The 23,446-nt window shown below is 47.4% G+C and overlaps 1 protein-coding gene across 2 annotated transcripts; it reads left to right on the top strand.

Moving 5' to 3' along the window:
- Window positions 1-18,964: 18,964 nt before the first annotated feature.
- Window positions 18,965-23,239, top strand: LOC125530369 (putative protein ABIL5). Of its 2 annotated transcripts, none has more exons than XM_087547562.1 (8): window positions 18,965-19,400; window positions 19,493-19,575; window positions 19,691-19,838; window positions 20,161-20,260; window positions 20,354-20,393; window positions 20,498-20,592; window positions 20,924-21,000; window positions 22,962-23,239. In XM_087547562.1, exons 1-8 carry the CDS (start codon window positions 19,236-19,238, stop codon window positions 23,058-23,060), a joined length of 807 nt encoding a protein of 268 aa, XP_087403688.1. In that variant the 5' UTR covers window positions 18,965-19,235; the 3' UTR covers window positions 23,061-23,239. The 2 variants fall into 2 exon arrangements, with proteins under 2 accessions (XP_087403688.1, XP_048550731.2); XM_048694774.2 differs by having other exon boundaries at window positions 18,972-19,400; window positions 20,501-20,592.
- Window positions 23,240-23,446: the final 207 nt, after the last annotated feature.

The following is a 23,446-nucleotide window of genomic DNA, read 5'->3' as shown; positions in this document are numbered from 1 at the left end:
GGAAGTGGCCTGTTCCTCTGCCACATAGTCCTCATCTTCGGAATCTGAAGTCCTCTTCTTCCTTTGTCTCGTGGCAGCCTTTGGCAAATTGCTAGGAGTGCTCCTGCTGCCTTCATCAGAAGAGCTAGAGGGACTAGTGCCCTCACTCATGTGCACCTGCTGCTCTGACATATTTTGGCTATCACTTTGATCAGACATGCTGCAAACTGACTGCTGACCCTATGAATAGTTTATAGAAGAGATAGAGTGGATGAGCATCACAAAATGCAGAGATTTTTGCAAAAGAATGATCCAAAAACTTAGTTTTAGTTTCCCACTGAAATCATCTCGGATCTACCGATTTTCAAACTCGGTGATACCGAAGCAGTTTTGGAACCTAAACTAGTGAACTCGGTTGGACCGAGTCACAGTTCGGTGGCACCGAGACTGCTAGGGTTTCACAGAGTTCCAAAATCGGTCACACCGATAAGTAATTCTCGGTCAGACCGAGTCTCACTTGTGCAATGGCATAAGCCAAATCGGTGGGACCGAGTTTTTCAACTCGGTGGGTCCGAGATGGTTTCGGCGGAAACCTAAACCTAGAATTTTCGAATCAAACCTAATCTAAGGGCGTTTTGACTGGATAGAATTTATCAAACGTGGCTAGAATCAATATGATCACAATGTGCTAGGAATCATATTGAGGAATAGCACAAAGATCAAGTCCATACCCTAGTTCGGCGGGGACTTCCTACGGCGGCAACGGCGGGGCAAAATTCCCGTTGACGGCGACGGAGACCAGCGACTGGAGGCGGCTGGCGGCGAGAAGACGATCCGGAGACCACGAGGGCAGAGCAGGCTATCGCGCGGGCGAGGGGTTCGGAGAAATTTCCAAATTTTTCCCGTGACTATATATAGCCCGACCCTGTCGGTGTGACCAAGTGGAACAACTCGGTGGCACCGAGATTCATAACTGCAAGCAGTTACTGAAACTCGGTGTGACCGAAAGGTTCAAATCGGTTGCACCGAGATCGAAAACCTAGATCAACTTAATGATCTCGGTAGGACCGAAAGTGGAGTATCGGTCAGACCGAGAATCATAAAGAGGTTTTGGAAGTTTAAGTCTATGACGAATCGGGGACTCCGAGCGCTCCTCACACAGAGTGGTTCAAATCTGACTTGATCAAATTTTGTGATGCAGCATGAATAGAGTTTGAGACGAGAAAAGCATAGATAGCTAGAGGAGGTTCTTAGGCATTCTTGTCCATCCACTTGGCAAAAAGAGATAAAGCCGAACAATCAAAACAACAAGTGGATGTCCTCGAATGAGTAAAATATGCAACCAGCATGCTCACACAATAAGATGCCAAATGAAATATGTGACAAGGCATGCACAACCAATTCTAGCATCTATCAAGCAATTTGCGATGACCAGGTCATCTATATATGAGTATATTGACTTAGGAGTCAAGTGAGAACACTTGATCATAGGTCATACTCATCGTTTAAGCTCAAGTGGGGTTATCACTTTTACATAAAGCATTGTTGTGTTCACATCTTTAGAGTTGCTTTAACTCAAGTCTTAGAGTAAAGCTCCCCCTAGATGCGATATCCCCCCTAAGAGGGATGAACTAACCTTGGGTTTTGTCGATGATGACTTCATGTAGATATTGAAGATGTGGATGCTCAATGTTGATGTAGATCTCTTGGAGCTATCCATTTGAGTGAGTTGCACTTTCAATACCTACATGGGTTAGTCCCACAAGGAACAAACAAAGATATCCATAGACAGAGTGATGCACACAAAAGATGATGTCCATGAAAACTTTTAGGTTACCTTGTCCCTTGTCTTACCAACAAGAGGGTTTGTGACTCCTTGAACTAGTGCAAGATGTGGAAGTTGATTGCACTTGTTCTTGCCAAAATGATAAGAGTGAAGTATGTTGGCGGAGTCACCCTCAAGAACTCTCTAGTTCTTCTTCTTTTGGATCCACATCATCTTGATGGGAATCCTTGGAGTTGTAGTCGTACTTGATGAAGTGGAACTTGAAGTAGTCTTGGGAATCCACTTGACTAAGGTCTTAGGAGCTTCCTCAAATGCATCAATTTCCTCTTGAAGCTTGTCCTTCCCTTTTTGCTCGTAGTCTTGTGGTGGAAGATCATCTTGAGCTTGTGTCCCCTTGAAATAAGTATACTTCTCTTGTTGAGGGACAAACTTTGTCTTGGGGTATTGATCTTCTTCCCACTCAACTCCATTGGCATTGAACTTTTGTTCAAAACCAACACCTTGATTCTTCCGGTGCATTCCTTGCTTGCGCACAATTTCCTCGAATTGCTTACTCCCGGCAAGGCTTTTGTACACTCCTTTCTCTATAATTCCCTTCAATAAACTATTTTCTTGCTCAAGTGTAACTTGGCTAAGAGAATCATTAGTGGAATCAAGAGAACTACTAGAAGCAACAATATTGGATTTAGCATGATCATTGTTACTACTAGAGGAAGAATCTTTCTTGTTAGACTTGACTTGAGGCATGTAAGTGGATAAGAGTAAACGCTTGGCAATGTAAGAAGAACTTTTCTTGCGGAGATCATCATTGATTGCCTTTAAGAACTCATGCTCTTGCTCAAGATTGAGCTTTTCAAAGCGTAATTTCTCATGAGCTCTTAAAAGTTCTCGATGATCTTCGAAGATAGTGTCATGAGCTAACTTAAGAGTTTTTAGTTCTTTAGTTAGAGCCTCAATCTTCTCCTTATCATTGTCATTCGTTTTATCTTGATTAGCATGTTTAATTGACATTTCATCATAGTATTCATCACTAGAGTTGTCAACAAGCAAATCATCACCTAACAAGTCATCTTCATCACTATTGAAATCAACATACTCGGGGTGTGTTACCTTAGGACCTTTGGCCATGAAGCATCTTTCAATTCCTTCATTTGGTGAGTCAAATATGTCGTAGGAGTTGGTTGACACAAGTGCTAGACCGGCAACACCTTCATCTTGAGTATCTTCGGAGTTGGAGTGATAACTTCTCTCGGAGTGGTTGTCGGAGTCGGAGCCGGATACCCATTCACCAACATGAGCTTGATGTCTTCTTCTTGTATAGCTCCTTGATGATTTTTCCTTCCTTTCCGAATCCTTGCTTCTCCGTGAGTATCTTCGTTCATAACGATCATCTCTACTCCTTCTCTCTCTTGGTGGTGATTCTTTGCTTCTTCTTCTTGGAGAATCTTCTCTTCTCTTGTAGGGAGCCGTACACTCATTGGAATAGTGTCCGGGTCTTCCACAATTGTAGTAGTTTCGCTCTCGACTAGAAGATCTTTTGTCATTGTAGGACCTTGACTTGAAGCTTCTATCTTTGCTTCTACTCTTGTAGAACTTGTTGAAGTTCTTCATCATTAAGCTCAATTCTTCATTGAAGTCTTGTTTCTGACTTGATGATGTAGGGGCTTCACATGAGGCTTTATAGGCACCACTTGATTTGTTGTGAAGTTCCTCTTTATCCTTAAGTGACATCTCATGAGCAACAATTCTTCCAATCACCTCCGTTGGCTTGAGATCTTTGTAATTGGGCATCATTTGGATCAATGTGCACACGGTATCATATTTTCCATCCAAGGCTCTTAGAATCTTCTTGATGATGAATCTGTCGGTCATCTCTTCACTTCCTAAGCCGGCAATCTCATTTGTGATGAGAGCAAGCCTAGAGTACATTTCAGCGACACCTTCACCATCCTTCATCTTGAACTTGTCAAGTTGGCTTTGAAGCACATCCAACTTGGATTCCTTGACGGAGTCTGTACCTTTGTGCATATCAATCAAAGTGTCCCAAATTTCCTTTGCATTCTCAAGACGGCTGATTTTGTTGAATTCTTCGGGGCACAGTCCGTTGAAGAGAATATCACAAGCTTGAGCATTGTATTGCAACATCTTCAACTCATCCGCGGTAGCTTCACGGTTTGGTTCTCTCCCATCAAAGAAGTCACCTTGCAAGCCAACACATACAATAGCCCAAACGGCAGGGTTATGTCCAAGAATATGCATTTTCATTTTATGCTTCCAACTAGCAAAATTAGTACCATCAAAGTAAGGACCTCTACGGTGATAATTTCCCTCGCTAGACGCCATACTCTCCTAGGTTGTGAAACCAAGGCTATGACCACCAAAAGCTATGGAGATCAAGCAAATGGAGACCAAAGCTCTGATACCACTTGTAGGATTGAAAGTATGTCTAGAGGGGGGGTGATTAGACTACTTGACCAAATAAAAACTTAACCTTTTCCCAATTTTAGTTCTTGGTAGATTTTAGTTATTTTGGGACAAGTCAAGCAATCATCACACAATTCAAGCAAGCATGCAAATAGTATATTGGCAGCGGAAAGTAAAGCATGCAACTTGCAAGAATGTAAAGGGAAGGGTTTGGAGAATTCAAACGCAATTGGAGACACGGATGTTTTTCCCGTGGTTCGGATAGGTGGTGCTATCCTACATCCACGTTGATGGAGACTTCAACCCACGAAGGGTAACGGTTGCGCGAGTCCACACAGGGCTCCACCCAAGGGTAACGGTTGCACGAGTCCACACAGGGCTCCACCCTTGAAGGGTCCACGAAGAAGCAACCACCCACAAAGGGTCCATGAAGAAGCAACCTTGTCTATCCCACCATGGCCATCGCCCACACAGGACTTGCCTCACTAGTGGTAGATCTTCACGAAGTAGGCGATCTCCTTGCCCTTACAAACTCCTTGGTTCAACTCCACAATCTTGTCGGAGGCTCCCAAGTGACACCTAGCCAATCTAGGAGACACCACTCTCCAAGAAGTAACAAATGGTGTGTAGGTAATGAACTCCTTGCTCTTGTGCTTCAAATGATAGTCTCCCCAAAATTCAACTCTCTCTCATAGGATTTGGATTTGGTGGAAAGAAGATTTGAGTGGAAAGCAACTTGGGAAGGCTAGAGATCAAGATTCATATGGTAGGAATGGAATGTCTTGGTCTCAACACATGAGTAGGTGGTTCTCTCTCAGAACATATGAGTTGGAATGGTGTGTGTGTTCTGATGGCTCTCTCATCGAATGAGGAGGAGGTGGAGGGGTATATATAGCCTCCACACAAAATCTAACCGTTACACAGTTTTCCAATCTCGGTGGGACCGAATCAATAAACTCGGTCGGACCGAAAATGTAAACCTAGTGACCGTTAGAGATTTTTGGTGGGACTGACATGCAACTCGGTAGGACCAATATGGTTAGGGTTTGGGCATAACGTAATCTCGGTGAGACCGATTACACAAACTCGGTGAGACCGAATTTGGTAATTAGCTAACCAGAGAGTTGGTCAGGCAAACTCGGTGGGACCGATTTGCTCTTTCGGTGAGACCGAGTGGAACTCGGTGAGACCGAAAAGTTACAAAGGGGAAACACTGAGTTTACATTGCAATCTCGGTGGGACCGATTCGCTCTTTCGGTGAGACCGAAAAGTTACGAAAGGGAAACAGAGAGTTTGCAACCCCATCTCGGTGAGACCGAGATCCTTATCGGTAGAACCAAATTGCTAGGGTTTGGCAGTGGCTAATGACAAGTGAAACTCGGTGGCGCCGGATAGGAAGAATCGGTAGGACCGAGTTTGGCTTAGGGTTTAGGTCATATGTGGATATGGGAAGGTAGTTGAGGGTTTTGGAGCATATCACTAAGCACATGAAGCAAGAGGCTCATTAAGCAACACCTCATCCCTCCTTGATAGTATTGGCTTTTCCTAAAGACTCAATGTGATCTTGGATCACTAAAATATAAAATGAAGAGTCTTGAGCTTTTGAGCTTGAGCCAATCCTTTGTCCTTAGCATTTTGAGGGTTCCACTTTCACATCCATGCCATGCCAATCATTGAGCTTTCCTGAAATAATCATCTTGGAATAGCATTAGCTCAATGAGCTATATGTTGTTATGAATTACCAAAACCACCTAGGGATAGTTGCACTTTCAACAGGCCGATATCTTCCATAACCGGAAGCGCCGTCGTGCTCCCTTTAGCTTCTCCATAAGCTCCCCCCATGCCTCCTGGCGGGTACGCGGACGGCCACAAGGCTTGGGTAATACTCTGCATCACCTGTCGAACTTGTTCGTGCAGTTGGGAGAGCTCTGACAGAAGATCACCCGAGGACCCATGCATCTCCTCCGCGGGACGACCCGTCAGCATACCTGCAGATATAACGCTGTTAGCGGGCTTCTTCGCCGAACTCCTTTAAAAAAGTTCGTTCAAGCACTTACTAAAAATGCCGCGCTGAAGCCATTTATTCTCCTTCACGGAGTCCGCAAGCTGGGCTCGGACATCCTTCAGTTCCTTGCCCAGCCGGATATTGGCATCTTGGAGATCGTTTTTCTCCTGCCTGACTCGCGTCAGCACGCGCTCGCCAGTGTTTCACTGTCGATCATCATGTGCCGTATCCGCCTCCACGGCCTCCGGATTCACTCCGGGGCCACCTGCAACATCTATTGTTAGGTGTGCATGTACGTCGCATACTACCTGGTACTGATATTATTTGCAATAGACAAAAGAGTTACCAGGGGGACCCTTTTTGGACTCCTTCAATGCGGCAACAGCGGCTTCCAGCTGGGCCTTGCACTCGTCTAGCTCTTGAGACAGTTGGGAGTTCTTCCCGGTAAGAACCTGCACAAATATTGATCCTTAAATCAGTTGTGTCAACTGTTTCAAGTCTCAGGGGCTACTGATACATATAATCATCAGATTTACTTACCCGTACATCCATTACATACTGGTCCGTGGCTCTGGCTAGACCATTTTGAGCAGCACGGAGGTACGCATCTCCAGAATTGAAGGCATCAAATGCCACTGGTGAGAAGCAAGCGTCACGGAGTACCGCCCGGCGACGCCTATGATTCATGGCGCTCTCCACTTCTAAATTTGTAGCGGACAGTCTATCCGCATCCTTTGTAGGAGGAGTATCCGACGTCCGCCCCATGTCGGCTTCCGCCTCTATGTCCGGCCCTGGAGCCCGACTGGTGGAAGCATGATCGGCAGCCTCTCCGGACATATTTCGGCGAGCATTTTTTCTATTAAAGAAACATGGATGTCATTATATTTTGAGAAAGACGGCAACCACGGAGCGGGGTTTTTTTGTCATACCTCTACGCCGGCGTTTCTGTCCTGACCGCCTTCCTTTTTGGCCTACCCGGTCCTGGTGCCTCTTGTTGGCGAGTTGCTGCGGGTTCGGCACGGCGTCCCGAATGCCTTCCCTGTAAAACACCATATGTATATGGTAGGTGAAGTGTCTAAAAGGGGATCCTAGTTTTTGGAGTTGGGATTTTGGTTTTTCTTACGTGCGATGCAGGGAGCAGTCCAGGATAGTCGGCCGTGATGGCCACCATGGCGTCATCACAGCTCAATTGATAGAACTGCCTGTCTATCAGCTCCACGAATATGTTCGGATCTTCTTCGAGTCCGAGACCGAGGGCCCGGTCAGGGTCCTCTGGTTGTGGAGATGGGATATTGACCTCCCTTATAGCTTTTCACAGTTCCTGTCGTAAAATGGCAAGGTAAGTACTTACGACAAAAAATGCGGGAAGAATGGGAGTAAGGAGATATAACTCACCCAGCTTGGAGGGTTGTACATGGAGAATCCATCCCGTGGCTTGATGCGGATGAACTCCTCTTCCTCTCCCTTGAACAACTCGGACAGAATTTTTGCTAAGGCAGCAGCGGAGTCCGTCCCTTACGCCCGCAACGGGTGGCATCATCTTCCCCGTTAAAACACCACAGGGGGTGCCCTCGATATTGAAGTGGCTGCACTCCCCGCATTATGCATATTGACATAACTTCGATTACTGTCAATCCTGATTGAGCCAGCGCTTTAATCCGGTTCATCAGGTAAAGGACTTCTCCATTGTCTTCCTCCTGGGGGCTCCATGGGCGCAAGCTTTGGCGTTTCTTCAGAGGAGCATTGTTGAACTCAGGAAGACCCCACTAAACAGGGTCCGGAAGAGGGACGTCCTCCATATAAAACCATTCTGAAGGGCAGTCTTCAGACGTCTTCTTCGGAGTACCGGACAGGTATCCGGTTTTGACGATGCGCCATATTTCGGCTCCGCCCACTTGATAAAGTGACCCCTTCTGTGTGTGAGGGACGAGGAAAAATAACCTCTTCCACAGCTCGAAATGAGCCTCGCAGCCCAGGAATAACTCGCAGAGGGCAACGTAGCTGGCGATGTGTAATATGGAAGCAGGGGTGAAATTATGCAGTTGGAGGCCGTAAAACTCCAGGAGCCCGCAGAGGAACGGATGAATTGGAAATCCGAGTCCCCTTAATAAGTAGGGAACAAGGCATACCCACTCCCCCATAGAGGGGCTGGGGAAGCTCTCCGCTTGCTCCCCGCCATTGTAGGTGGCGAGCCCGGCTCGTACGAGAACCATATACGCCGGAGGGAGAAATCCCTGAGTCTGCAGTTCGACTAATCGACTGTGTGGGACGGAACATCTCTCCCAATCACCAGGCATAGGGCTACGGGGGCGGGAGGAGGAGCTGCGGTGGTCAGCCATGTTGGAATGGATTTTTCCGAAGCGCGCTCCGATGGATTCTCGCCGTGGGAGGATGGTATGGATTGGATCTAAGAATCCCCATCCCTTTAATAGACAATTTATTTATATGGCAAGGGGGTGAATGTAAAAACACCCTGGCTCCTCGTATTCATTCGACGCGTGGAAGATAGCCCTTATTGGGCGCAGAAGCCAAGAAGTCCAACATTTATGGGTCCGGACACTACTTGACAAACATTCAAAATTTGCGAAGAACCCGCCTTGCAATGTCGAAGACAACACTGCGTGCCAAACTTGACGTCATTGAAGCCTGGTTCGGGGGCTACTGAGGGAGTCCTGGATTAGGGGGTCTCTGGATAGCCGGACTATATCCTTCGCCGGACTGTTGAACTATGAAGATACAAGATTGAAGGCTTCATCTCATGTCCGGATAGGACTTTACTTGGCGTGAAAGGCAAGCTAGGCAATACTGATATGTATATCTCCTCCTTTGTAACCGACCTTGTGTAACCCTAACCCCCTCCGGTGTCTATATAAACCGGAGGGTTTTAGTCCGTAGGACAAGATACAATCATACCATAGGCTAGCTTCTAGGGTTTAGCCTCTCTGATCTCGTGGTAGATCAACTCTTGTAATACTCATATCATCAAGAATAATCAAGCATGACGTAGGGTATTACCTCTATCAAGAGGGCCCGAACCTGGGTAAACATCGCGTCCCCTGCCTCCTGTTACCATCCGCCTTAGACGCACAGTTCGGGACCCCCTACCCGAGATCCGCCGGTTTTGACACCGACAGTGGACTATGGTGGAGAGGGGTACCGCACACGGCTAAAAGATCCAAGAGAGATTGTTATGTCTATGGGGTGCCCCTCTCCTCCGTATATAAAGGAGGGGAGGAGAGGGCCGGCCAAGGGGAGGAGGCGCGCCCAAGGGGGGAGTCCTACTCCCATCGGGAGTAGGACTCCTCCTTTTCCTATTTGGAGAGGGAGAGGGAAGGAAGAGGAAGGAGGGAGGAAGGAAAAGGGGGCCGGCCCCCCTCCCAATTCGGATTGGGCTTGGGGGGCGCGCCCCCTCCCTTCCTCCTTTGCCCTCCTTTCCACTAAAGCCCATTAAGGCCCATATACCTCCCGGGGGGTTCCGATAACCTCCCGGTGCTCCGATATTATTCCGATCTCACCCGGAACCATTCTGGTATCCAAATATAGTCGTCCAATATATTGATCTTTACGTCTCGAACATTTCAATACTCCTCGTCATGTCCATGATCATATCCGGGACTCCGGACTACCTTCGGTACATCAAAAACTGTAAACTCATAATATAATTGTCATCAAACTTTAAGCGTGAGGACCCTATGGGTTCGAGAACTATGTAGACATGACCAAGACACTTCTCCGGTCAAGAACCAATAGCGGAACCTGGATGCTCATATTGGCTCCTACATATTCTACGAAGATCTTTATCGGTCAAACCGCATAACAACATACGTTTGTTCCCTTTGTCATCGGTATGTTACTTGCCCGAGCTTCGATCGTCGGTATCTCAATACCTAGTTCAATCTCGTTACTGGCAAGTCTCTTTACTCGTTCCGTAACATGTCATCCCGCAACTAACTCATTAGTTTCAATGCTTGCAAGGCTTAAGTGATGTGTATTACCGAGTGGGCCCAGAGATACCTCTTCGACAATCGAAGTGACAAATCCTAATCTCAAAATACGCCAACCCAACAAGTACCTCCGAAGACACCTGTAGAGAACCTTTATAATCACCCAGTTACGTTGTGACGTTTGGTAGCACACAAAGTGTTCCTCCGGTAAACGAGAGTTGCATAATCTCATAGTCATGGGAACATGTATAAGTCATGAAGAAAGCAATAGCAACAAACTAAACGATCAAGTGCTAAGCTAACGGAATGGGTCAAGTCAATCACATCATTCTCCTAATGATGTGATCCCGTTAATCAAATGATAAATCTTTGTCTATGGCTAGGAAACATAACCATCTTTGATCAACGAGCTAGTCAAGTAGAGGCATACTAGTGACACTCTGTTTGTCTATGTATTCACACATGTATTATGTTTCCGGTTAATACAATTCTAGCATTAATAATAAACATTTATCATGATATAAGGAAATAAATAATAACTTTATTATTGCCTCTAAGGCATATTTCCTTCACCAAGCCTGCTGCAGATGCTGCTGACAACGTTAAGAACGTTTGGCAGAGTAAAGTTGATGACTACTCGATAGTTCAGTGTGCCATGCTTTACGGCTTAGAACCGGGACTTCAACGATGTTTTGAACGTCATGGAGCATATGAGATGTTCTAGGAGTTGAAGTTAATATTTCAAGCAAATGCCTGGATTGAGAGATATGAAGTCTCCAATAAGTTCTATAGTTGCAAGATGGAGGAGAATAGTTCTGTCAATGAACATATACTCAAAATGTCTGGGTATCATAATCACTTGACTCAACTAGGAGTTAATCTTCCTGTTGATAGTGTCATTGACAGAGTTCTTCAATCACTGCCACCAAGCTACAAAAGCTTCATGATGAACTATAATATGCAAGGGATGGATAAGACAATTCCCGAGCTCTTCACGATGCTAAAGGCTGCGGAGGTAGAAATCAAAAAGGAGCATCAAGTGTTGATGATCAACAAGACCACTAGTTTCAAGAAAAAGGGTAAAGGGAAGAAGAAGGGGAACTTTAAGAAGAACGGCAAACAAGTTGCTGCTCAAGAGAAGAAACCCAAGTCTGGACCTAAGCCTAAAATTGAGTGCTTCTACTTCAAACAGACTGGTCACTGGAAGCGGAACTGCCCCAAGTATTTGGCGGGTAAGAAGGATGGCAAGGTGAACAAAGGTATATGTGATATACATGTTATTGATGTGTACCTTACTAATACTCGCAGTAGCACCTGGGTATTTGATAATGGTTCTGTTGCTAATATTTGCAACTCGAAACAGGGACTACGGATTAAGCGAAGATTGGCTAAGGACGAGGTGACGATGCGCGTGGGAAATGGTTCCAAAGTCGATGTGATCGCAGTCGGTATGCTACCTCTACATCTACCTTCGGGATTAGTTTTAGACCTGAATAATTATTATTTGGTGCCAGCGTTGAGCATAAACATTATATCTGGATCTTGTTTGATACGAGACGGTTATCCATTTAAATCAGAGAATAATGGTTGTTCTATTTATATGAGTAATATCTTTTATGGTCATACACCCTTGAAGAGTGGTCTATTCTTATTGAATCTCGATAGTAGTGATACACATATTCATAATATTGAAGCCAAAAAGATGCAGAGTTGATAATGATAGTGCAACTTATTTGTGACACTGCCATTTAGGTCATATTGGTGTAAAGCGCATGAAGAAACTCCATACTGATGGACTTTTGGAACCACTTGATTATGAATCACTTGGTACTTGCGAACCGTGCCTCATGGGCAAGATGACTAAAACGCTGTTCTCCGGAACTATGGAGCGAGCAACAGATTTGTTGGAAAGCATACATACAGATGTATGTGGTCCGATGAATGTTGAGGCTCGCAGCGGGTATCGTTATTTTCTCACCTTCACAGCTGATTTAAGCAGATATGGGTATATCTACTTAATGAAACATAAATCTAAAACATTTGAAAAGTTCAAAGAATTTTAGAGTGAAGTTGAAAATCATCGTAACAAGAAAATAAAGTTTCTACGATCTGATCGTGGAGTAGAATATTTGAGTTACGAGTTTGGTCTTCATTTGAAACAATGCAGAATAGTTTCGCAACTCATGCCACCTGGAACACCACAGTGTAATGGTGTGCCCGAACGTCGTAATCATACTTTACTAGATATGGTGCGATCTATGATGCCTCTTACCGATTTACCGCTATCATTTTGGGGTTATGCTTTAGAGACGGCTGCATTCACGTTAAATAGGGCACCATCGAAATCCGTTGAGACGACGCCTTATGAACTGTGGTTTGGCAAGAAACCAAAGTTGTCGTTTCTTAAAGTTTGGGGCTGCGATGCTTATGTGAAAAAACTTCAACCTAATAAGCTCGAACCCAAATCGGAAAAATGTGTCTTCATAGGATACCTAAAGGAAACTGTTGGGTACACCTTCTATCACAGATCTGAAGGCAAAATGTTTGTTGCTAAATTTGGATCCTTCCTAGGGAAGGAGTTTCTCTCGAAAGAAGTGAATGGGAGGAAAGTAGAACTTGATGAGGTAATTGTACCTGCTCCCTTATTGGAAAGTAGTTCATCACAGAAACCGGTTCCTGTGACACCCACACCAATTAGTGAGGAAGTTAATGATAATGATCATGAAACTTTAGATCAAGTTGTTACTGAACCTCGTAGATCAACCAGAGTGAGATCCGCATCAGAGTGGCACGGTAATCCTGTTCTGGAGGTTATGTTACTAGACCATGACGAACCTACGAACTATGAAGAAGCGATGGTGAGCCCAGATTCCGCCAAATGGCTTGAGGCCATGAAATCTGAGATGGGATCCATGTGTGGACTTTGGTTGACTTGCCCGTTGATCGGCAAGCCATCGAGAATAAATGGATCTTCAAGAAGAAGACTAACGCTGATGGTAATGTTACTGTCTATAAAGCTCGACTTGTTGCAAAAGGTTTTCGACAAGTTCAAGGGATTGACTACGATGAGACCTTCTCACCCGTAGCGATGCTTAAGTCTGTCCGAATCATGTTAGCAATTGCCGCATTTTATGATTATGGAATCAGCAGCAAATGAAGGAGTCTGGATGAAGGAATTCATATCCGATCTAGGTGTCATACCTAGTGCATCGGGTCCAATGAAAATCTTTTGTGACAATACTGGTGCAATTGCTTTAGCAAAGGAATCCAGATTTCACAAGAGAACCAAGCACATCAAGAGACGCTTCAACTCCATCCGGGATCAAGTCCAGGTGGGAGACATAGAGATTTGCAAGATACATACAGATCTGAATGTTGCAGACCCGTTGACTAAGCCTCTTCCACGAGCAAAACATGATCAGCACCAAGGCTCCATGGGTGTTAGAATCATTACTATGTAATCTAGATTATTGACTCTAGTGCAAGTGGGAGACTGGAGGAAATATGCCCTAGAGGCAATAATAAAGTTATTATTTATTTCCTTATATCATGATAAATGTTTATTATTCATGCTAGAATTGTATTAACCGGAAACATGATACATGTGTGAATACATAGACAAAACAGAGTGTCACTAGTATGCCTCTACTTGACTAGCTCGTTGAATCAAAGATGGTTATGTTTCCTAACCATAGACAAAGAGTTGTCATTTGATTAACGGGATCACATCATTAGGAGAATGGTGTGGTTGACTTGACCCATTCCTTTAGCTTAGCACTTGATCATTTAGTTTGTTGATATTGCTTTCTTCATGACTTATACATGTTCCTATGACTATAAGATTATGCAACTCCTGTTTACCGGAGGAACACTTTGTGTGCTACCAAACGTCACAACGTAACTGGGTGATTATAAAGGTGCTCTACATGTGTCTCCAAAGGTACTTGTTGGGTTGGCGTATTTCGAGATTAGGATTTGCCACTCCGATTGTCGGAGAGGTATCTCTGGGCCTACTCGCTAATACACATCACTTAAGCCCTGCAAGCATTGCAACTAATGAGTTAGTTGTGGGATGATGTGTTACGGAACGAGTAAAGAGACTTGCTGGTAACGAAATTGAACTAGGTATTGAGATACCGACGATTGAATCTCGAGCAAGTAACATACCGATGAAAAAGGGAACAACGTATGTTGTTATGCGGTTTGACCGATAAAGATCTTCATAGAATATGTAGGAGCCAATATGAGCATCCAGGTTCCGTTATTGGTTATTGACCGGAGACGTGTCTCGGTCATGTCTACATAGTTCTCGAACATGTAGGGTCCGCACGCTTAAAGTTCGATGATGGTTATATTATGAGTTTATGTGTTTTGATGTACCGAAGGTAGTTCGGAGTCCCGGATGTGATCACGGACATGACGAGGAGTCTCGAAATGGTCGAGACATGAAGATTGATATATTGGACGACTATATTCGGACACCGGAATGGTTCAGGGGGTTATCGGATATATACCGGAGTACCGGGGGGTTACCGGAACCCCCCGGGGGGTTATTGGGCCTCATGGGCCCAAGTAGTGGATGAGGAGAGGCGGCAGGAGGTGGCGCGTGGCCCCCCTTGCCCCAATCCGAATTGGGAAAGGGTAGGGGGCGGCGGCCCCCCTTTCTCCTTCTTTCTCTCCACCTCCTCATTCCCCCTTCTCCTAGTTGGAACAGGAAAGGGGGGCAAAACCTACTTGGAGTAGGATTGCCCCCCTTGGACGCGCCTCCTCCCCTTGGACGACCCCCTCCTCCTCCCCCTTTATTTACGGAGGAGGGGGACACCCCATAGATACAACAATTGATCCCTTGGATCTCTTAGCCGTGTGCGGTGCCCCCCTCCACCATAATCCACATCGGTCATATCGTAGCGGTGCTTAGGCGAAGCCCTGTGTCGGTAGAACATCATCATCGTCACCACGCCGTCGTGCTGACGGAACTCTCCCTCAAAGCTCGGCTGGATCGGAGTTCGAGGGACGTCATCGAGTTGAACATGTGCAGAACTCGGAGGTGACGTGCGTTCGGTGCTTGATCGGTCGGATCATGAAGACGTACGACTACATCAACTGTGTTGTGCTAATGCTTCCGCTTTCGGTCTATGAGGGTACGTGGACAACACTCTCCCCTCTTGTTGCTATGCATCACCATGATCTTGCGTGTGCGTAGGGAATTTTTGAAATTACTGCGTTCCTCAACAATAGCATGGCGTTGAGGTGTATCAGTGGCGACCGCGGCGTGGTCAACTGTTTGTGCGCAGGGAGGAGGTGCCGTTGGGCGCCGTGGTGGCGTCGACGATAACCAGACCGAGCAAGGTTGATGCATCTGTACAGTTCTGAATATAGAGCGGTGGCAGTTGGCGGTGGCGGCCTCTGATAGCACGCTGGACCAGTGTGTGCTCCAGACCCGGCAAGTGGCTAGGTTGGGGTCTCAGGTCCTAGATGTTAGGCTTGGCTGCGATGTCTGTTTCATATTAGGCCCAGGCTATCTGCGCCCCTTCATCAACTGGATAGGTGTAGCGACATTTGTTACTTAGAAGTCGGCTTGTGAGAATAATTAATAAAGTGGCCGTATGCATCGCCCAGATACAGAGGCTAGGGGTCATCTCTTTTTCTATACAGAGGCCGAAGGTCATCCCCCTTTTCTAAAAAAGAGAGAGAAGATAAGCATGGCAAATTTGCCCGAGTTCAATTTCTTACTAGGTTTTGTCGTACTTGTTAAAAGAAATTGTCCTCCTCGCAATAATATAAATTACCATAAAAGCATTTGATTTGTCATCCTATTCTAGTGAATGTCAGCGCAATAGCATTTTTGATAGAAAAACCGAAACAATAAACTGAGCATAACTCAAATAATTAGATTCCTTATGATGGAACCAGTTCATCAGAGGTGCTGATCCTAGACTTGACACCGCTGCTACATTTTTTAAAATCCTTTTCAGACTTTTCTGCTATGCTCATTCAGAACGACGAAACATTCTTATCGATTACGAAGGCGCCTAGACATCTGCATCTGTACCGTGTTAATAAACCCAGAAATGACTCTTGTGTACGTATAAAGAAGGCAGCGACTTTCTTGGGTTGGGGAACGATTCACTTCACCCCGTATCCACGGGATGTTCATCGATTTCCGTTATAGTCGGCAGTAAGAGCAACTCTAATGGGGCGACCCATTTCGTCCGTCCGCGTCTGTTTGGATCGGTGCGGACAAAAGTGGCGGCCCAACGCGCCGACCTAAACGGACAGCGCGTCCGTTTTTCGTCCGCGGGCGAGCCATTTCATGCCCATTTTTAAGCCGGATTTGCATTGGCTCGGACACGAGACGGACGCGCGCGCGCCTACTCCTCTTCTTGGGCCTGCCTGTCGGTGTCAGCCACAACCATTTTCCCCCATTTTTCCAAAAACCTCCCGCCAGCGCGTGCCCCCCGCCCCCAACCAGCGATGGAGGACGCCATCGACCTCGACGCCGCCGCCGGCCTCGCCTCCCTCGCCTCGTCCGGCGCCGTCGCCTCCTCCGGGAAAGGCAAGCCTCGTGCCCCGCGCAAGACCACCGCGGCGACCAAGCCGAAGAAGGCGCTGACGCCCGAACAGCGGGCAAGGAAGATGGCCAAGAGGAAGGGCAGGAGGCACGCCGCGGACGCGAGGGATGAGGCCGCTATGCAGGCCGTCGCCGCTGTAACGAGGGAGGCGCTTTACATGCTTGGGGTAAACCCTAGCCAGCACCACCTCGTCCAAGCCGCCGTCGCCGCGGCCAGCACCGGCTCGTCGGCATTTCCTCGGATGGTGATGCCCGACTCACCCCGCGCGTCGGCTTGCAACCCGGTCCCCGGCTTCCACGTCTACCCGCAGGCCTCCCGCCTCATCGGGGAGTGCTCACCCGACGTGAGCGTGGTCGCGCCTTACACCATCGGTGGCTTGTCGTCCGGCGGCGCGAGGAAACGCGCGCGACAGACGCCGGCCGGGGGTCTCCCGGACGCCCGCAACCTGTTCGAGAAAATGTCGTACACCGTCGACGAGGACTACATGCAACACCTCATCTTCGAGGGTGGTGCGCCTGGCGCTGACTACGATCCTGAGGAGACGCAAAGCCAGGACGGCCGCGAGGCGTTCACGCCGGCCGCTGGCTATGATCCCTATCAGGCGGCCTTCATGCGTGATCAGGTCGGCGTCGACCTGGACGGCTTCCCCCTCGACCACGAGGAAGAGGACGAGTGCGACATCGAAGTGGAGCCTTTGTTCGAGGACGAGCTCGCCAACCAAGCCGCCGAGCCGAAGCCGAAGCGCAAGAGCAAACGCACGAAGGCGTACACAGCTACCGAGGACAAACTTCTATGCGAGTGTTGGCGAGACATTGGACAAGACCCAAAGATGGGCGCCGAGCAAAAGCATTCAACCTTTTGGACTCGTGTGCACCGTGAGTTTCATGAGCGCAAGAAGTTTCCACCCTACCAATTTGTGAGCACGCGCGGGTGAGTCTCCATTTCCAAGCGGTGGAGGGCAATCCAACAAGAGTGCAACAAGTTTTGTACCATCCTTGAGAGCGTCAAGGCCCGCCCCGTGAGCGGCATCGACGTGCAAGACATGGTATGATAGCAAGCAAGTCGGCCTCTTTTGTGCCATCAAGATCATTTTTTTACGTCTTCATTTGCTATCACTTGCCCATATGCTTGCATGGAAACATTTTATAAGCATTTCAAGCTTTGGAGGCATTCAAGGTTCAACACAATGGCAAGTGCTTCAACCTCTCCCATTGCTATCGTGTCATCAAGGACGAAGAGAAGTTCAAGGCACAATATGCCGCGCTCAAGACACGTGGGGGGAAGGGCACCATGGAGGATGTTGGGGAGGGCGAGTCGGCACGGCCGCGGGGGAGGACCAACTTCAAGAAGGAGGACAAGCGAGATGCGGCCACCAACGCCTTGATCGCAAGCGTGGACGGCATGATGAATAAGAAGGACTCAAGGGAGGAGGAGTGCCGGTGTTTCAAAGAAGAGCAAATGAGCGCTTTCATGGAGATCCAAAGGAGGAGGCTTGATCTTGACGCCGAGAAGCAAGCTAAGATGTTCGAGCTCAAGGCAGAGAAGCAAGCCAAGATGCTAGAGATTGAGGCCGCCAACGCCAAGACAAAGGCGAAAGAAGTGGCTCTTGCAAGCATGATGACCGGGATGGAGATCATGAAGGTGGATCTCAACGCCTTGTCGCCATGGAAAAGGCCGTGGTTCGAGAAGATGCAGGCAGACATCCTCAAGTTTCAGGACGACTGATCTATGGCGTCGACGGCCATCTTTTTGTATGCCGGCAGGTGTGCCGGCATGACCACGGGAGCCGCGGTGGCATGGTCGAACTCCAAGTCTCACCATTTTTTGCGTGCTGGCATGTGTGCCGGCCGGCTGGCGAGCGAGTGCGCTAGCAGGAACTGTGGTATTTTCTGAAGTCGGCATTGTATGCCAGTGCTGACATGGTGCCGGCATGAGACATGACCGCTGGCATAATCTACCGCGGACCTTTTTTAATTCAAAAATTAAATGCGGACATGAAATGAGTCGGCATGTTGGGCGCATTGTCGACCCAAATGCAATGAACGGACGCCGGGCGGGCGGCCGACCCAAACGGACAAAAAGCAAACAAATGCGCCGTCCGTTTGGGTCGCCCCGTTGAAGTTGCTCTAAACGACCAAAGAAACACCGGACCCTCGTTAAAACCGACGACGGACGACGCAGCCGTAGGCTCGACGCCAAACTTTCTCCGAATTACTGCACCTTCAGAATCTCCTCGAAAGGGACGCCGCAAGAACCCGGGCGTACGCTTCGCCCGTGACGAGCGCGGCGCACGCTAGCGCGCCGTCCAAGCGCTCGGCGCCTCTGACTCGGAGCGCGCCACCCCCACAGAGGGATCACGAGACGGCCTGCCGCGCCTTGTCCCGTTGCTCTTGCTCCCTACGTTCTCCTGCGCCCCGAACGCCACTTTCGCGCGCGTCTGCACACGCCATTTCCCATCACTCATCGTCGTCATCCTCAGCGCTCTTCTGTCGCTCCCGTGCCCGTCGTTGTTCTTGGCGTGCGAGATGGACGCGGGGAGCGCCGGCGACGGCGAGGCGGGGCGGCAGGAGGGGACGCCTCCCTCCGGCGCGCCGACGGGCCCCGCGGCGCCGTTCGGCAGGTCGTCGTCGTCGTCGGGTCTCGGCTCGAAGGGCGGCGCAGCACCCCAGAGCTTCGACGGCGCGCTCAGAGTTGAGTGGTTCTTCTCCCAACCATCCCGCGTCAAGTGCGCGCCTCTGATTAAAGCTTGCGTGTCGTCCGGCGCGTTCGCTCGGGTTTGCAGGAGCTCAAGGATCTGCAGTCGCAGCTGCACCAGGCGGCGGACTGCTGCGAGAAGGCGTTCCTCGCCACCGAGGAGAAGAGGCTGTGAGCGCAGCACTTCCATCGATTCTCTCACTTCAATACATTTTCTGTCTTCCCTGTTTGGTGGTGGAATTTGATGGCAGCGTGTAACTTTCATTTCCTGCGCATGGTGGTGAAGAATCCTGGACAGTACAAAGAGCTACATCTGCAACGCGGTAGTGGCAGTGATTGATCATCTGGGGACCGTTTCATCCAAGCTTGAGCACCAGCTGGAGGACAAGACTGAGATCATGCAAACAGAGCAGAAGATCAGCTTCCTGAAGCAGGTTGGGTATTCTCTCCACTTGTAGCTGTAAACAAATTATGTGAATATCTGGTGTAGTTACCAGAAACAGTTTGGATTAAACACTGAGCCATATCTATGATGATGATAAAGTAACAGTTGAAAGTTGAGAGGGTACATGCACACTGGTTAGTTTTCAGATACTTTGGGTGCTCTTTGGCTTGGGAATTCGTCTCTGTTCTAATTTAGTATGCACCACTTGTTTCCTTATTCCGGTTGACTTACAAAGTTGAGCTTGACTGTTGATATCGACCGAAACCCTGCTATGCTCACTGAACTTTTGTTTGCTCTCTTGATGTTACCAGAGGCTCTTGACATGCGAACAGTATGCAATTTCTCTCCAACTATTGGCCGTTCGTGCGGACGCTGGCGCCGTTCAATATCATCGCCGTTACCTTTCCCAATGTACAGTTTTCAAACTTTTTGACTTATATGATGAACATGCAAAATGCTTCAGCTCTGCTATGATTTACTGACTAGTTACACTTTCCACTACAGCTACTGAAAGAAACAACCAGGAAAATGTTGCCAAGTCAAGGTTTATTCGCTACCTGTTACTTTAGATTCTTTCACTCTTTCTTTCTTTGTACCTGTGGTCTGCAATTTGTATCACTGTATGACATTAGCAGCGTTTCCACTCAGCAGAGATGACCCAGAAGAACCCCTCAAGCTCAATAGCACAGTGGCGCCAGGAGCTACTCGCACTCTGAAGCCATATGATGCTGAATCAACCATCGGTAAAAAAAAATTGTGACATGAAACATATTATGAGCAATTGTGGAGTATTTGGCACCGTAAAGCTATTCTGCTTCCATGCTACTATGAAGAAGGATCCCAATCATTATAGCTGATCAAAATTCCCCCTTTATATACTCCCTTTGATTCAAAATGAGTGTCGTGGTTTTAGTTCAAATTCGACACTTTTTTTGGATCAGAGGGAGTAACATTTTTTAGCATCCCTTCAACTACTAATAACATAGCAAGTTGTTCCCACTTGTTTTAAGCTTACTCTTTTCATATCGCCATGATTGATTTATCGTGTGGCTAATGCCATGGTGATCTTATTAGGGAGGGAGCATGCCGTGGCGGGTGCAGACGGTGGAAACCCAGCATCCACAGCGAGGTCATTTTCCTTCAGAGCAGAGGTATTCCTATATTATATCATACTACAGAAATATGTGTTGTAGACACATCTACACCAAGAAATCAACACGACATTGCCAAGTGTGTAAGCTATTCAGTTTTTTTTGAAAACTCACCGGAGGGGGAGCTCCCCACCTGAATATATTTCTCAATGTTTGTAACCCATCGTTCGACTGATTACAAGGTGAAATTACATAGGCATGTGTAATCGTGATAAGAGGTAGGAACGCCATGAGGAGGCGGCCTGTTTTTGCTCTGTTTTCTTCATCCTGTGTGTCCAGAGCATGAGATCATCAATGATTCTCTTAAGGGTGAGGGTACTGTGGTGGTTTTGCTGCTTGAAGGTCATAGCATTTCTCGAGTCCCAGATCTTCCATAGAATAATGAGGAGGATTTTTTTTTCAAAAAGGGGGTTTACCCCAGCCTCTGCATCAGAAAGATGCATACGGCTCATATTATTAAAAAGATAATCCAGTAACAAAGTCTCCAAAGGTCGTAGTGCGAAAATAAACGAAAGCTCAAAAGAGCTAAGATCCAAAGCCACAACCGGCTGGCAAATACAATAGGAGCACTACATGCCTATCCTATTACATGACCGCCATCCAAACCGGTTGAAAATATTCCGAGCTACCATCTCCCATCAGGTAGACGCAGTAACCAAACGCTCCATGGCCTTCGTCGGAGTGAGTAGCGACCACATATGGATGAACGCCGTGGCCCTGAAGATAACCTGCAAAAAGTTAATGTTTGTTGATCTGTTAAAGACTAAATCATTTCTGCAGTTCCATACTGCCCAAAATAAAGCACAAACACCAACACGAATGTGTCTTGCAGTATCAGAATCAACCCCATCAAGCCATGTTCCAAATAACATGTTGATAGAGGTGGGCTGATTAATATTAAACGCAACACGAATCGACCGCCACAGAATCTTAGCCAACGGACAATCGAGAAAGAGGTGTTTGATATTTTCGTTATGATCGCAAAAACTACACCTAGACGAGCCCACCCAGTTGCGTTGGAGTGCCAGATGGCCGCATCTAGCTGAGAGAGGAGACGACAGTCCCAAAGACCGTCAACGGTGGCCGAGGGGCAAATGCCAATCCGTTGCCATATCCGTTGCGCGAGTGGGCAGTCGATGAATATGTGCGGGCGTGTCTCACCATTGAACCCGCAACGTGGACATAGTGAGTCAGCGACCATGTGCTTGCGGAGTAGGTTGCTTTTGGAGTTGAGTCGATCTCGGAACAGCAGCCATGCAAAGATCTTCACCTGGTTGGAACGCATGAAGACCATATTGGAATGGCATGCACGTCATTGACCGAGGCGTCGGCCATGGTGAGCGTGTAGGCGGCCCTGGTGGAGAAACACAGGCCACCATTTAGGTAGCGCTCGTCTGGCCCAGGCGACACCTGGAAATCCTGCAGGAGAGACAGCACAGAACACAACTCGGCAGAAGCATTAGAGGTTAGGTGGTTCCGTAGGATTGAATCTAAACCGTAGTTAAAAACAGTAGCCACACGAGCTAGGAGTAGAGTGGTGTGAGAGTAAAGGCAGGGGAATAATGTAGCGAGAGGTTTCTGGTGAATCCATGCGTCTAGCCACAAATAAGTGTTTGTGCCAGAGTGGGTTAGAACAAAGGAGATGGCATGGAGCACCGGAAGTTGCTGGTTTATAGTGCGGCCGATGAAGGAATGGCTGTTTTGTGGGGTGATAAGAGCATTGGGGTGTTGCAAGGCGATCCAGTCGAGCCAAGGCGTTTTATCCGGGAGTAGAGCTTTTACCGCGAATTTCATTAGCAAACAGTTGTTCTGCTTATACAAGTTTTTTAGGCCTAGACCATCACAGTTTTTTGGTTTACACACATTTTTCCAGACAACTAAGCATTGAGCAAGCTATTCAGTGATGCATGCTTCTTTTTTACCTTGATGCATAAGAATTTTTTCCTCTGAATTTTATGCAGGATGTTCACGTTGCTGCAGAGGGTCATCACAAGAAGAAGAAAGGCAGCCATGGCAGCAACATCATGTCATTTCTCAAAAGAAGCAAGCGACATGCGTAACGGTGAAAAGAGCCACAGTTTTTGCCAGCCATCCGAATGTCCATTGTTCTGTAACAGGAATGTATACATGTTTGAGTTCTGCTCCGGTGCACGCATGTGCAGACGTGCAGTCAATTGAAATTCAGGGTCGAGCTGAAACATTCATTCCGCATCGAGGAGAAGCACGCATGTTCATTTCATTTCCAGTCTCAAGGTTTTATACTATGGTGGTTCTTTTTTTCCTAGAGTTCCTCGAATGTCCAAACACCATGGATTTTTGCACGCACATACGCATTCAAACATCTTAGATGCCCAAAAAAGAAATCAGTTTTTTTGAATGTGTTTGCTCTTTTAAATGAATTTACTGTTCACACCCAGGTGCACGTGTCTGATATTTTAGCTAATAA

Source organism: Triticum urartu, chromosome 3A (genome assembly GCF_056163025.1).
Source record: "Triticum urartu cultivar PI428250 chromosome 3A, HENAU_Tu73, whole genome shotgun sequence".
NCBI lineage: Eukaryota > Viridiplantae > Streptophyta > Magnoliopsida > Poales > Poaceae > Triticum > Triticum urartu.
This window is presented reverse-complemented; position numbering and strand designations above follow the sequence as displayed.

Excerpts from the sequence above, each read along its gene's own strand:
- LOC125530369 (XM_087547562.1), top strand. The coding sequence starts at position 19,236 with ATGGACGCGGGGAGCGCCGGCGACGGCGAGGCGGGGCGGCAGGAGGGG. Across the intron at positions 19,401-19,492 it reads GCTTCGACGGCGCGCTCAGA|GAGCTCAAGGATCTGCAGTC; the intron begins GTTGAGTGGTTC and ends TCGGGTTTGCAG. Across the intron at positions 19,839-20,160 it reads AGATCAGCTTCCTGAAGCAG|AGGCTCTTGACATGCGAACA; the intron begins GTTGGGTATTCT and ends TGATGTTACCAG.